Consider the following 14,017-nt stretch of genomic DNA (forward strand, 5'->3'; position numbering starts at 1 on the left):
CCTCACCTGAGCTGACGCGGGTGCGGAGGGACCCACCTCCGGGGCCTCCCGCCGGGAGAGGGCCCGGCCGGCACCCTGCTTTTCGGGGGCACCCCCTCCCCTGAGGGGGCTCGGCCCAGGGCAGGCGCAGGCCAAGGTGAAGTGGGAAACTGGACAAAGATTTTGTTTATTCATGTCAGAGAACACTGTACAAATATTACAGGCAATCTTCTTTTCTTGCAAAAAAGTATAAAAATAATCTTTATATATGAATCAAAAGTTCATTTGCAACTGTAAATTATTCCTTTTCCCAAGGTCGTCTATCTGCTGGCGAACATGAACACGTGGGAGGGCGAGGGCCAGGCAGTACACGGAGAGCTCAAACTACACCAAAGCCACAGAGCCTAGCTAACACGCGTGCGGGGCCCAGGGATTTCAGCTTCCATGCGAAGGGGGGAAGGTTTGGGGTCTGGCTGCATTCGGGCTGGAGGTCCACCCCCTGGCAGGGTCCCACGCCACGGCTGTCTGCCTGCTGCCAAACTAGAGAGCGTCCCGTTGTTCCTCCCGAATTCTTGAGGCTTTTCCCAAAGAGGACGCCAGTGCTTCAGGGCTGCAGAGAGGGACAGCTCTTCTGGGGGAGACCCACGCAGAACAGGATGGCCCGAGGAGCCACCTTGAGGACACAGGTCCCAGGCATATACTCTTCTCCCCTCTGTGGGCTCGAAGAATCGACGACTTCACATCCCTTATTCCTGGTGCTCCAGCTGGTTGTGTGGTTCACAGGTGGTGAGCAGCTAAGCAGAGAACTTAAACATCAGCTGGTTATGTGGATGGCTTCGAGCTACCTCTCTGCAATAGCCAGCCATGCTCCTGGCCTGGCCCTCTCCTCAGCAGTTTGCTGAGCAGGAGAGGCAGGACAGCTGCTACCACCGTGTCAGCAGGAAGATGTGCAAAACTGAGGACGCTCAAAATACACCATCTGACCAAAACTCAAAGTTGGGGCTTGTAAAATACAACACAAATCCATCAGCGTGTTTTACTCCAACTAAACTGCACAGCGTCCAAGACTGGTATCACCTGATCATCATAATCCAACAGCAGACCTTCCATTACAGTGGAAGAAGGTATGGAGAAAATCTTGCGGAAAAATGATGCAGAGAAAGCATCATGCTAAGTGGTGACCTGCCACAGGATCAGGGAGTGTGGGTATGGACACTAGGGGAGCAAATTCAAATATACAGAAAGCCTGATCCTGAGCAGATGCTGAGGGAAAAAGGGGAAGGGCAGGGGGGAAGCACTATTTTGACAACACCTATGTAACTTACCACAGCAAAGCACTACTGAATTGTTACTGCTTGGTTGCCTTTTAGACAGCTGAAGGCTCAAGTGCAATGATTGGAGAAGACAGCTACTTGCAAACATGAGCAGGCTCTGATGCGCCTGGAGTACCTTACAGGCACCAGCTGGAGCAGTCTTATCCTTTTGAACATCTCTTCACTCAGGCAAAAACAAATAAAAATTAAAAAACCATACTGGCACCTCTTCTTTAGCCCTGTAGAAACAGCCCAGCTGCAAGTACAGGGAGCTGAGCCCCTGGGCTCATGCATCAGCAGGCTGGCAAACACAGAACCAGCACTCCTGCTGCTGCATGAGCAGGGAAAGGCTCAGCCCCTGGGTCCTACTAGGAGGCACAGCTGGCTAAAAAAAGTGCTTTTTCTTGTAAAACATACTAGCTTGGTCTGAAGTCACTGGAAGAAATGGACACTTTGGTGCCATTTTTTTTTTTCCTCGTTTTCACTCAGAAATAAAACCACCCCAGTCTGAACTGCTCACATTGAGAAATCTAACTACCTCCGGGCTTGTGAACTGACCACGATATCAGGGCTCCTTGTAGCAGCTGGTACCTAGGAGGTGCAAAGTGCCTCTGGGAGTGCAGGAAAAACCAAGGCATGCAGATTTGAGGAAGCTCGGAGAGGCACATGGACAAACTCTACGGGTGAACTGGGAACACTCAAAACACAGACCCTTTGAAGTGAGGCCCAGGATCTAGTGGCGAGAGAGATGCGGTGGGGTGAGTTGCACACGCACCTTGCACGTGCAACAGAGGAAGAGGAAGAAGCTGCGGGGAGGCTCCCAGCCTGCAAGTCCACATCTCTTGGTTCTGAGTCCATATGAGGGCATCTCTGAATCGCTCACTCATCGAGCTCTAGCACAAAAGGAATCCAAAAATAGACACTTTGCAAAGAGTTACAAAACTGTCTGTGTTTGCGAGGCTCACAGCTGTGCTGAGAAGTCAGAGGTTGAGGACAGGCACGTCAAAGAGGTCACAGACACCTTCACTCTCATCCAGGTTGTAGATGTAGTCATGATCTCCAGGTGGAGGGGAGAGGCGGAGCAAGGGAGCAAACACTGGGGAAAGAGAAGCCCACGGTTGGTTACAAAATTCAGCATTTCCACACCGAGCCAAGAGCTGCCAACGGGCGCTGAGCTGCAGAGCCAGGAGGAGGCCACCTCAGTCTCTGAGGTTGCTTCAAATCAGCCTTGCGATATGGAAGACACAGGCTCTTCTGGTTCTCACACCTCTCTCAGGGACTGGCAGGACAGTGAGAACACACTCTGTGTCCAGAGCCCAGGAAAGATGAGGGCGAGTCTGTAGTCACAAGGCTGTCAGCTCAGTAAAGTCACACAGCATGGTCTTTCTCCCCTGGGAAGGCCACACCATGAGTGAGAGACTCAAAGACTCACCTTCAGATGACATCAGCTCTTCCAGCAGCTCAGAGTTCATACATTCTGAGGAAGAGACAAGCATGGTTTAGCAATGCACTCTGTTTTCCTGCTCTGTTCCTGCGTAGTTCCCCACCCTTCCCAGGGTGCTCCTCACCCCTGTTATCCCTTCCCTGGCATGTGCAGCAGGCAGTGGTGGAAGGAGGCCTGGGCCTCCAGCCATGGGCAAAGGGCTATCTGTGTCAGACAATTCAAGCCACATCCAAAAATTCTGCAGGAGGTTCTGTTTTCTTTAGCTCAATCACACACCAGTCTCCTTCCTGTGACAGGCTGTGCCGTAGCCCTGCACTGCCACACTAGCTGGTGCCCCAAACTCCTCCAAGGGAAACTCTTGAACATTGCACCTGAAATTCAGCTGGTAAAGCCTGACATATTCACAGCCCTCAAATACCCACCAACTTTGCTAAGAGTGGGGAAAAAATTAAAAAACAAATGAGCTGTTCTAGGACCAGTAGAACTAACAAGTCTTCAGTTTCCTCCAGATTTGTCCTTTGTCCCGCTGATTTGCTCCCCTTGTCCCACAGCTCTGCTGTGGCTAATACAGCCACAAGCCCTGGCAGATTGACCAGCTGTCCAGTGCCAAACAGAATGAACATCTGAGCTCTGCATATCCTTCCTTAATGGGCCAGTAGCTCTGCTCTCCCCTCTACTGCCTGCACAAAACTGTAGAAAAATTATCTCTGAAAAATCTCTGAAAACCCTCTTCCTCCAGGGTTGTTCCTCTTGGCTAGTAGGTTCACGAGGCACTTGAAGGGTAGACAGACAAGCAGCCAGACAAAGTATGTGCAAGTCAAGCCCTTTTATTTAAGAAACTAAGCATTTGAAAACAGCTTTCTGAATACCTCTCTCACTTTACCAAGTTACTATAGTAAATACCTAACTCAGTCTAACTGGTTGATGAGATCCTACCTCCACTTGAAGTAAGTTTTCGTGAAAGAAACTCAGATGAGCCCATTTTCAAGACACTTATCTGCAGCAGGCTATTTCCTGGAGGACAGGAACCTACCTGTTTAATTCAGTGGCATGAGATGAATTTTAACACCGAGTGACTAGATAGAACTAACAACAGCTTCAATAAATAGCAATTAAATGCAGAACTTGCACTCTTAGATTAGGGCTGGTAATACTGCAGAGTGTGTATATGTGTGTGTTGAAATTCAGGGTTTTTCCAGGATATGAGTTTAAAACAAGCAGTTATTAAGCACCCATCTAAAAGAGAAAACCACACAGAGAAAATGATTCCTAAACAAAACACCAAGGAAGAAATCCAGGCTCTTGCAGCTTAAACTACATGGCCTTAAAGCAGCTGCCAGTGCCAGGGCAACATTACTGGGATCACATAGGGATGAAAGAGGCTGCATAGAGAACATTGTAAGGCCCATTTCTGAGCTCTGCTGTGTTGCTTTTTTTACAGTCCTGAGCTTTTCTGAGCTTTGCCTCAGTAGCTGTTGACTCTGTTTTGCAGAACACCACTTTCATTCACAATTCAATAGTGGCTCACAGTTAAAATTTGACTTGGCCACGTCATGTTGTCCTTCACTCCTGGATCTCTACCTTCATCCTCTAAATGGGCAAGATAAAACAACGTATGTTACCGCAGGCAGCAAACATCTCCTTTTTAATAGTGTCCACAAAGTCACATAACACAGTGAGTTTGGGTTAAGCTGGATCTTCTACATAGGCTGCGGCCTTGCAGCAGTTTATGTCTCACACTGTGAAATCAAATTTATGCTGCAGATATACTCAGTCATTACCAAGACCTCACCCACTACCTAGAGCAGCGGGTGCTGAGCAAGGAGGAAGAGTGTCCTCCAGGCTGACTGCAGAGCCCTGGGCTCCCAGCACGCAGATTGGGGGCTCACGCACATGCATTTGGGATTGTGGGGTTCTTACACTAAGGCAGCGATTTCACAAGGCACCTGCTCGAGCACAGGACTAGGGACTGTTGTACATATCCTGTCACCACCACAAAAGTGCTTCTGTGTACTGGGCTCTGCCTAGCTGCGGGGCTAGAAAGTATTTTGCCAGCACTGAAGGAGAATATACGTGCAAATAAAACGTTTCCCAGTTTAGGCTCACATTAGACCTGACTTCTTCACGTCTTCTGCCCTTAGCCTGTCCCATTGTTAGGCAGCCACACCCTGACATTCCTTGGGCAAAGGCAGAACCCCTAACACAAGTAACAGTATCCTCTCCTCTGCTGCTCCAAAATTACCAGCACCACCAAAACCACTGAGGGACATTTCAAAGAGAGACTATTTCCTTAGATTATTCGCTTTGATTAGCCTCAGGCAGGCTACAGCTGAATCAAGACTAACAGGGATTTTTCTTTTACATAGTGCAGTCAAGTTGGAGAATGAGCATGGGAAGCCAGAGCACAGATTAGCATTGACACAAGGACAGGAAAGCTCTCATCTGCACACTGTAGGGCAAACTCTAACAGGTTGCTGGCAACATGAAGACAGAAAAATACATACTGAAACCAGTAATTTTAAGAGTGCCTAACTATAAGTAGAGAGCCAGCAGCCACCAAAGACCACAAGCACCTTACAAAACCACAACCCCAAAACAATCCAGAAGAGAGTAATAAACCAAACTGTCCCACTTCTGCATGGAAATGGGCACAGAACAAAGCCACGATCAGGGAGTGAACATACCTCTCGTTGGATCAAACATCTCTGACAGCTCTTTGGGAAGTTCCAGTACTGCAAATACAACAAACCAAATGGTTTGCAATGTTACATGAAGTCTGAAATGCTTTACAGCATAATCACTGACTGTCCTACTGCACTCCTTACACACCCAAATCATCCATACAACACAAAATTCTGCTCCCACACCCCATGTCACATATTGCTCCTGAAGAAATAACCAATAAAATACTTTAGCTTGACTGCTTTAAAATAAATCTGTAGGAGCCCTGGGAGTTATCGCAGTCAGCAGCTCTCAAGTAACTGCCTGTATGTGAGCCACACACGGTGTCAGCTTCCTCAATTCATCTTGTGCTGGGTGAGGGCATGCCTCAAGTCAGCACAGACCCACTGGGACATGGTAAGCCAGGCACACAGCAAAGGCCTAACTCCACAATCACGACTACTCCCAGATGAAGACAGACAGTTTGTGCTTTTCTCAGGCATGCCAGCAGCAGAACTGTGAAAAAAGCATTGCATGAGCTACATTTGAGTAAAATTTCCTCTTCTAACCATAACCCTTTAACCTAGAGTGTTTCTGTAGTGTGTCTTACCTAGAGGAAGCTTTTCCCTCCTTGGCCCAGCCTGCCATTTCCTGCTCAACACCACTTTCTTTGCAGAACACCACTTTCATTCACAATTCCCTTTTTAAAGCCCATTTCACCTCAACAAGAACAGCAAGGAGCTCCCCAAATATACAGAGAGATCATTAAGACCAGAAGATCACTAAAGATAGATGAAGTATTCCTGAGCAGAGGAGGAAAACAGAGACAAGAACTCTCCTAGTAAGGGAAAACTCCCCATGAGTTACAAAGGTGTTCTCAGTGACAGATGGAAATTCTATAGCTTCACTTGGTCTCAAAAACGGACTAAAATGGAATAATCCTACACCGAACAGCAGTAACTCGCATAACATGTGTCATGCCAATGTCCCTTGCAGATTTTCTAGTACTGATGTCCCAGAAAATGGCAGGACACTAGCCACAACACAGCCACCTTCTCACCAGGTCCCCTAGTGCCTTCACAGGGAAATGCCTATTCATCCCTTGCAGAGTCTGGCTGACAGCAAAGGCAGAACGGAGTTGAGGTCCCTCCTCCAGGTCCAGCAGCCTTTCCCTCGCTCCAAGCAGCAGGCTTTTGGAGCGACACATGCAAGGAGGGTGCATACTCACTTCCTGTGGGGTCAGGTTTGATGGGCTCAAAGGAGGTAGAGGGGCTGGGTAGGACGGAGCCGCTGTCCAGTGAGGCAGAGGACTGCAGCGGCTGCGTATCCAACCCGGCACTGCCCAGGGGCTCGAAGTTGCCGCTGCTCTTGGATTCTGCTGCCGAGACACCACATTCTGGAAAGAGCCACAGACACACACAAGGAATGTCATCTCCCACCAACCCCAAAGCAAGCAGCCACAGCACGGGCTCAAGCCTCACTGGCAATGCTGTCCAAGCACAAGACAGCTGCACAGGAAGAAGGCTTCTTGCTTTCATGTAACAAAAACTCCCAGGTCCTGTTGGAGAGCAGCCTTAGTGGTGCCAGGCTGCACATAAGCCAAGAACATGCTCTCATGGCAATTAACACAAGCCAGGTAGTAAGCTACAGCAGGAGAAGCGTGGCCAGCACACTGAGGGAAGTTACTATTCGCCTGCTTGGGGCTGAGGCTGCACTTGGAATACTCCCTCCAGCTCTGGCCATCTGCCAGTTCTACAAAGACGTGGAGAAGATCCAGCTGAGGGCTACCAGGTTGACCAGGAGTCTAGGGCACATGGCCTACAAGGAGCTGGGCTTCTTCAGTCAGGCAAAGAGAAGTCTAAGAGCAATCTAACAGCAGCTTGCAGCTACCCAAAAGGCGGTTATAAAAATTAAGAATTGTCAGTGGTGCCAAACAATGTAACATGCACAACAGGCATGAGATGCAGCTCAAAGGATCCAGGCACCAGGAAAAAGAATTCACTGAGAAGGTGCTGCAGCCTTGGAAGAGCTCACCAAGGAATCTGGGCATCTCCACTGATGGAGGCTTTCATGCTTTAGCTGGACAAAGCCAAAACCAACCTAATCTAGTATTTTTGACAGGTTTTTTTTCAAACTGAAAGTTGAACTTGAGGCTCAAAAAGACCCTTTTACAAACTTCTGGTCAAGTGTCTTATTTTTGTTAATGGAGCCAGTCCCACTAACCATGACAAAAAGAAAAGGCTCACAGCAGCAAAGGCAGAGGTGTCCCCTTTGCCAGGAGCTGACAGTACTGCACGACCAGCAGTGCCCAGGCCCAGCCAGGCCAAGGAATGTACCCTCCTTTGTCAGCCACCATCCCGTTTCTGCCTCCCTCTCACCCGTGCCTGTGGCTTTCTGCGCGGGAGGGCTGTGGTCCTGAGTGCTGGTGGGTGTCGGTGTAGAGGGCTGGGTGCTGCTGGGAACAGATGCCTCCTGGAAGTGGGTGAGCGGTGGTATCTGAGGTTTTGAGGGTGCAACTGCCTGGCACTGAATAAGGTCTTCAGGGGGAGGGACAGGTAGTACAACAGGAGGAGAGCTCCAAGCATCTTTGTTTACTAAGAGAACATCAATAGGACCACTTGTGCTCTTCAGATGGATCTGGTATTTCTTCTGCCCATTTAGGCCCTGAGAAAAGTCAAAAGCAAAACACAACCATACATTAAATATGCTTTTCAAACAGAACAGGAATTTCCTGGAGGCAAGGCATGCTGTCCAGACAGTTCAGCACGGTTCCACACACAATTCTACTGACTCCCAGGACTATTCTCTCCCCTGGTGCTCCAGCAATTACTCATGTACTTCCAAACAGTTTCCTAGAAATTATGTAATATCTTGGGTTGCCGGTTCCTCTGACTCCATCAACCCCCTGACTGCCAACTCACAAACAAGTCAATCCAGGAACAACCCCCACCCCGACACACACACACACACACACACTCCTGCACTCTACTCACACATTCATCACCCACCTCGGGGATGGGAACCTCCAAACGTGTGCCTGATGGGGCTCGAATTGCAAGGAGGGTGTCTCCTGTGAAAACAGACTGGTCAGCACTCAGTGGGCGTAAACTGTCCTGACAAAAGCTCCCTGTGCTCCCTTCCTTGGAGGACTGCCATTTACACCCATCTGAGCTTATCATACAGTTGCCAACATGCCAAATGCCCAGGGCGCAAAGAACCTGCAAACCAAAGCAACCCTAAAGTTTTTAGCAGCATCCTTAACAGGACTAAGCTTTCTTTCCCTCAGAAGGGCTGGCTTAAATTCACTCTTAAAAACATCTGATTCCTAAAGGAAGGATCCATCATGTTGTCACAAGCTTTTAGATGTGAATTATAAACAAAAGAGCACACAAAGAGCTGCACTGCCAGCAGAGATGGTGTCAAACTAGGCTGAAGAGCCAGGCTGCCAACAGCATGGCAACCTCATGTTGGAGTATCATTACCTGAAACCAACATTCCCCAGCCTCTACCAGCAAGAGCTGCCTGGTGTTAGTTGTATTGGACCCTGCAGAGAGCCCAGCAAGTGCGGGGCCGAGAGCCAGGCTGGTGGCATCTTTCCTTTTCAAGCTCTGCAGCTCCTTAAGACCTGCACCCCTAAGAACACAACAGTCACGGGCGAGCAGCTTCCAGTCCATATCTGGGTTTAGAGAAATGTGAACAGAGAAATACCAGAGCTGTAAACATTAGACATATTCAGAGCAAGAAGTCAGCAGCTTTCCCTTTGAATGCTTAAGCTTTAGTGTGGTTAGTATTCACACTTCACCATTACTCTGCACTAAGCTTTACTTGATAATTATCACAGAAGATCCCCAGAGCGATGAGAGTGGACAGCAGAAGAGCGAATCCTTTAATTTCAGGTAGGCAATCAAAGATGAGATCAGCAAAAGGTACAGGGATTAAAAATACCAGAGCATTTGTCAATAAAATGGGATTCTTTTAACAAATCTGCACTTAGGACAAATATTGTTAAGAGACATTAAAATGCATAATAAAATTCAGAGACACAAGCTCAAGCTGTAAGTCCTGTTAGTTTCAAATACAGGTGCTCTGTTTCTAGCTCCCTTGAAGAGTGAGCCCTTGATAGCTACATCCCAAATACTTTTATTACAAAACAGTGTACAGTGTGTTTCCACTTCTTTTTGATTCTGCAAGTGAAAAATGCATCATAGCAATAGATGGGAAAATTATGTCGCCCAGTCACTAAAAACTAACATATTCTTACACCACCACCACCTTTTTTTTTTTTTAATTAATACAAATAACAAATCCATATTTGACAAGATTCCAAGCATGGAAATCTTCAAGCCCTAACTCACTTTGAGAAAGCAAATTCAACAGCAGTCAGTCAGAAAAAACAGGAGCTGAATTCAGCCTGCACCATAGCTCAAGAACACAAGAGATTCAGTAAAGAATCTCTGCAAGGCCCAGATGGTCAGGAGAGGAAAAGTCACATAAGGCATATTCATACAGGAAAAGGGAACAGACAATGGAAAAACATGGATCAAGCCTCTGTTCTAGAAGGAATTCAGATCTGCCCTCCTCAGTAAGATCTAATCTCTGCATTTTGGTGAGGTCTGACTTCAGATGCAAACCAGTTTACAAAAAACAGGTGCAATAAAATGCAAAATACTCAATCAACCAAGCAATATGCTGTCTGCCGGTCTCCAGTAAACTCTTCCAGACTGTTATGAGTTATCTGGCCCCAAGCACTGTCAAACTGAAAACAAACCCTGCCCCCCAAAAAGCACTAGCTTAAGAAGAAATAGTAAAGCAAAAGGGGGCAGCAATGCAGAAGTTACCAGCAGGAACCTGAGCAGTGTCTGGTGAACAAGGAAAGCACACAAAGGTAAAGATGAAAAACAGAACTGATGAAGTGTAGAGTGAGAAGAGTGCTTGGAAGAGATGAGAAGAAAGTCAGACAAGGGTGAGATTACATGTGGCTGAGGGAGGTCAGCGTAAGTAGCTTCAGTCTCTGCTGCAAGCAAGCAGATGCAGGTTGCAGAGGGTCAGGAGGGGTCAGGTGCCCACCGAGGTGGAAAGGAGCTGCGACTCCACACTGCCACAGCTCAGAACAGTTTAGGGACTGCGGGCTGCTGTACTGCACGCTGGCCACTGGGGATTTTTTAATTTTTTTGGTCCTACAGCTATCATTAAAATTGACAACAGAGAAGGAACAGAGACTCCTGTGGGTTTTCTTCACTTTTGCTCCACTACAACTTTTTTACCTCACAGCTTTAGGAAGGTAGAACACAAGGAAGCGAGGTCACAGCAAGCGGTGTATTCCCTTCTGTCCTGCTGTTCACTACCTCCCTCTCACACTTTTGTTGGCAGAGGGCATGACACAACTGAGGGACCACTTTTTATACTATTTTCCTGCTTACACGCAACAAAATTTGCTTCTGATTGTTATAATATTGCCCACCCAAGCCCTTAAAATCAAGGGCTTCTAACATAACACACACATACCCACACAGGGACACTCAGCAAAAAGACTTCCTTAGCAATAGCAGCTATGTTCCTTTAAGCACAAGTAAAAGAAACTGCCTGCCTCCTCTGATGGTGACAAGGAAGCTCTGACTCAGTGGTACACAAACCCAGGACGGCATCAGAGCTTGCACTACATTTAACTTGATGCTGTTGGGCAGCCCGTGGTCCTGATCATGGTTTAATGGTTGGACTAGATGATCTTCAAGGTCCTTTCCAACCTAGTTGATTCTGTGATTCTGTCCGCTGCCTTCTCTCTCCTGAAGGAGAGCAGCTGGGACAGCCTGACAGGACTGCAGCGTTACATCTTTCTGATGGAGCACACTTTCCTCACCTGTGAAGCACTTGCAGATATCTTCATGTGTCACATACGCTAATGTTTCCAAGGTTAAGGAGAAAGGCTGCAGCTTCCCATGCAGACAAAGAACTCAAAGGGCACCTGGTGTTTCCTTCCTGAGCACAAGAAATGTCATTCCCAGAAGGCTCTCTGTACCAAACTCTGAAGTGGTCTGCAAACTACATTACTAGTCAGAGCTGACATCCTAAGGATAGGCAAGCCACAAGAGCAGCCCTGTGCTCAAGCAAGTGGCACCTGTGACTCAGAAAGAAGCCCTTTTCTCATCATGGTAAACACTACAGTGTTTTTTACTTCAAAAAGACAGACAAGAAGCTGTGCAACACAGAGAAAGCTGATTCCCATGCCAGACAGTTACCTAATTTCAAAGTCAGACACTGCCTCCTGACCCTTTCAGTGCAGATTCTCCAGCAGCAACAGGTCACCACCACCCCTCTGCCTTGAGCAGGGCAGCACCACCTCAGCCCTCAGGTCTCTGCTTTCCAACCCAGCAAGCGAACACAGAGACAGAGTAACCGATTCACACAAAGGATATCGACTGTTCTGCACATCTTCTGTAACATTTTTGATGCTCTGCTGAACCCACATCTTCTGCTGCTCCAGCTCCTGTTCCCGCTGCTCCAGGTCCTCTATGTCTGCCTTCAGCTCGATAAGTTTGTGTGCTATTTCACGTGTGTTGCAGCCAGGACCCACCCCTCTGGGCAAAGTAAAAAAAGAGTTACATGCATCAGCTTCTGGAGGCACCCAGACCAGTCCCAACCTCTCAGAGAGGCTGCCACCTCCCTTAGTGCCACCCATCATACATCGAGGCCAGATCACCCAGAAAGCCTTATCTAGATCCCCACCTTCCAGCACAGCAACACTGGGTATATCTTCCTACATCCCACAGACTGGCAGGGCTCTCCCCCATCTCCCGTGCCATGACAGGCATCTTTTCTAGCCCAAGGTGCTGCAGATACTTCGTTTGTACCAAAATAACAGCTCCACTGTAGAAGAGACACGCCACATATACTTCAGCTTTCCTCCTTACCACTCCCCCTCAACTGGGGGAACTACAAGCACACACGAACCACTGAGGAACTGTGCTCCGAGTAGGGCATTTTAACCCCAGTGTGTCGCTTAGACCTGGACTAGAAGGGATCTGTGAGAGATTTAGACCTTCTTTGTCACTCACTTCCACTGGATACTGTTCTTGGATTTCTTCTCGATCAACCCGATGCCTTCCAGGACGTTTGTGATATCATAGATCCGTCGCTTCTGTCTCACAGCCAAGGTATCTGCAGCCTGCAAAAATGTTAGACACTTAACTCCAAACTCTCAGTCATGTTTTGCTCCTTCCTGCCTGTCAGATTAATTCCTGGCCAAGCACCCTGCTCACCATCTCATACCTCTCATGTGCCAGCGCCTCAAATTACAAAGCCGTGTTCTCAGCGTCATTACAACCATGAGAAGAAGCCACTGACCCTTCATTCCTTTTCTTACCCAGCCACCTCCCCACTAAGCACAAACTAAATTCCAGCCATCTCTCTCACAGCGGGCCCCAAAATCACCATTCCTCAGCAGCAAAGCAATGCTGGAAGACACTAGTCTTGCAGTCTGAAAACTCAATGCTCCTTCAGGGTAAGAGGTGGGGACGGGAAGAGGAATGCAGAGAACTCCCTTCATGACTGACAACAGTTTAGCAGAGCTGACATTCAAAAGGTATTTTCTAAATGTGATCTGATGCCGCCTGACAGAGAACCAACACCTCTTCAAGAGGCAGATTCCTCTGCTGGAAAGACATGACGGCAGAAGAGCAAGCATGGCTGTAAGGGAGGAGCTCCTGAGCAGTGCTGGGACTTACATGCCTTGCTCACATGACTCCTCTCCCCTCGGGTTTTGGGACACACCAGATGCTTGTCTCCACTGCCACATGGCAGCCTAGCACCAGCAAGAGTTACCGTGTGCTGCACTGGCACACTGGCATAGCCAGAACAACACCATCAGTTCCCCCTCACCGACCAGTAACAGACTAGGACTTTGGAGACCTGACACTGCACAACTGATCAAATCACTCTAACAAATACGAATGCACTTAATGGACATTTTAAGCAGGAAAATATTGTCCAAATCCAAAGAGATAACAATTTGGTACAGCAGAGGACAGAAGCCCACAGCCCTTGCACCTTCAGGGCTTTCTGGCATTTGCCTGCTGTGGAGGGTCGGAGCATCCTTGCACACATACCCACCTAAGAGGTATTTGTATAAACCACATCGAAGGAACTTCACCTAGAGAAAAGGCCTAGGTTTAAACACTGTACATGCCACAAGGCCAGAGTTATTTCCTCTAGGTGAAGATCTTTAAAATGCAGAAGCAAGACACGCTCACAGGGTGCTTCTCCAGAGCCTAAAGGCATCAGGGACAACCTCTGGCAGAGGTGAATCTGACCACACTCCCTTTCCTGTATGCTGGGGAGGAAAGCGCAGTAGGGAGGGGCAGTTTCTATAGGTTGTCTGTTTCTATTGGTCTCAGAGGCTTTGTAGGGCTGGATCATTACAGTGCCGGTGATGAAGGAGCACCTTGGTGTGGGGCATGAACGCAGAAGGGAACAGGACCGCCAAAGGGGGCTCCGAGTGAAGCACACAAACGCCTCCTCCGTCCTGGGGAAAGCAGAGCGACCGGGACAGGCCGAGGAGCTGGGGACGACTGCTCGGAAGGAAGCAGCGGGAGAGAACATTCGGGCGGCAGGTGCAGAGTCCCCT

The 14,017-nt window shown here is 48.3% G+C and overlaps 1 protein-coding gene across 2 annotated transcripts; it reads right to left on the reverse strand.

The window, feature by feature from the left end:
- Window positions 1-162: 162 nt before the first annotated feature.
- On the reverse strand, window positions 163-12,799 carry E2F4 (E2F transcription factor 4). 2 transcript variants are annotated; one of them, XM_026856890.1, is made up of 9 exons: window positions 12,450-12,789; window positions 11,811-11,972; window positions 11,255-11,298; window positions 8,406-8,467; window positions 7,776-8,061; window positions 6,626-6,793; window positions 5,421-5,468; window positions 2,725-2,769; window positions 163-2,388 (listed from the first exon to the last, which is right to left on the reverse strand). In XM_026856890.1, the coding sequence occupies exons 2-9, from the start codon at window positions 11,861-11,863 to the stop codon at window positions 2,273-2,275; spliced, it is 822 nt and encodes a 273-aa protein (XP_026712691.1). In that variant the 5' UTR covers window positions 11,864-11,972; window positions 12,450-12,789; the 3' UTR covers window positions 163-2,272. The 2 variants fall into 2 exon arrangements, with proteins under 2 accessions (XP_026712691.1, XP_026712692.1); XM_026856891.1 differs by lacking the exon at window positions 5,421-5,468 and having other exon boundaries at window positions 12,450-12,799.
- Window positions 12,800-14,017: the final 1,218 nt, after the last annotated feature.

This window comes from Athene cunicularia (assembly GCF_003259725.1).
Source record: "Athene cunicularia isolate RWA chromosome 11 unlocalized genomic scaffold, athCun1 chr11_part1, whole genome shotgun sequence".
Lineage (NCBI taxonomy): Eukaryota > Metazoa > Chordata > Aves > Strigiformes > Strigidae > Athene > Athene cunicularia.

Excerpts from the sequence above, each read along its gene's own strand:
- E2F4 (XM_026856890.1), bottom strand. The coding sequence starts at position 11,863 with ATGTGGGTTCAGCAGAGCATCAAAAATGTTACAGAAGATGTGCAGAAC. Across the intron at positions 8,062-8,405 it reads TGGAGGTTCCCATCCCCGAG|GGCCTAAATGGGCAGAAGAA; the intron begins GTGGGTGATGAA and ends GACTTTTCTCAG. Across the intron at positions 2,770-5,420 it reads GATGTTTGATCCAACGAGAG|AATGTATGAACTCTGAGCTG; the intron begins GTATGTTCACTC and ends TCTCTTCCTCAG.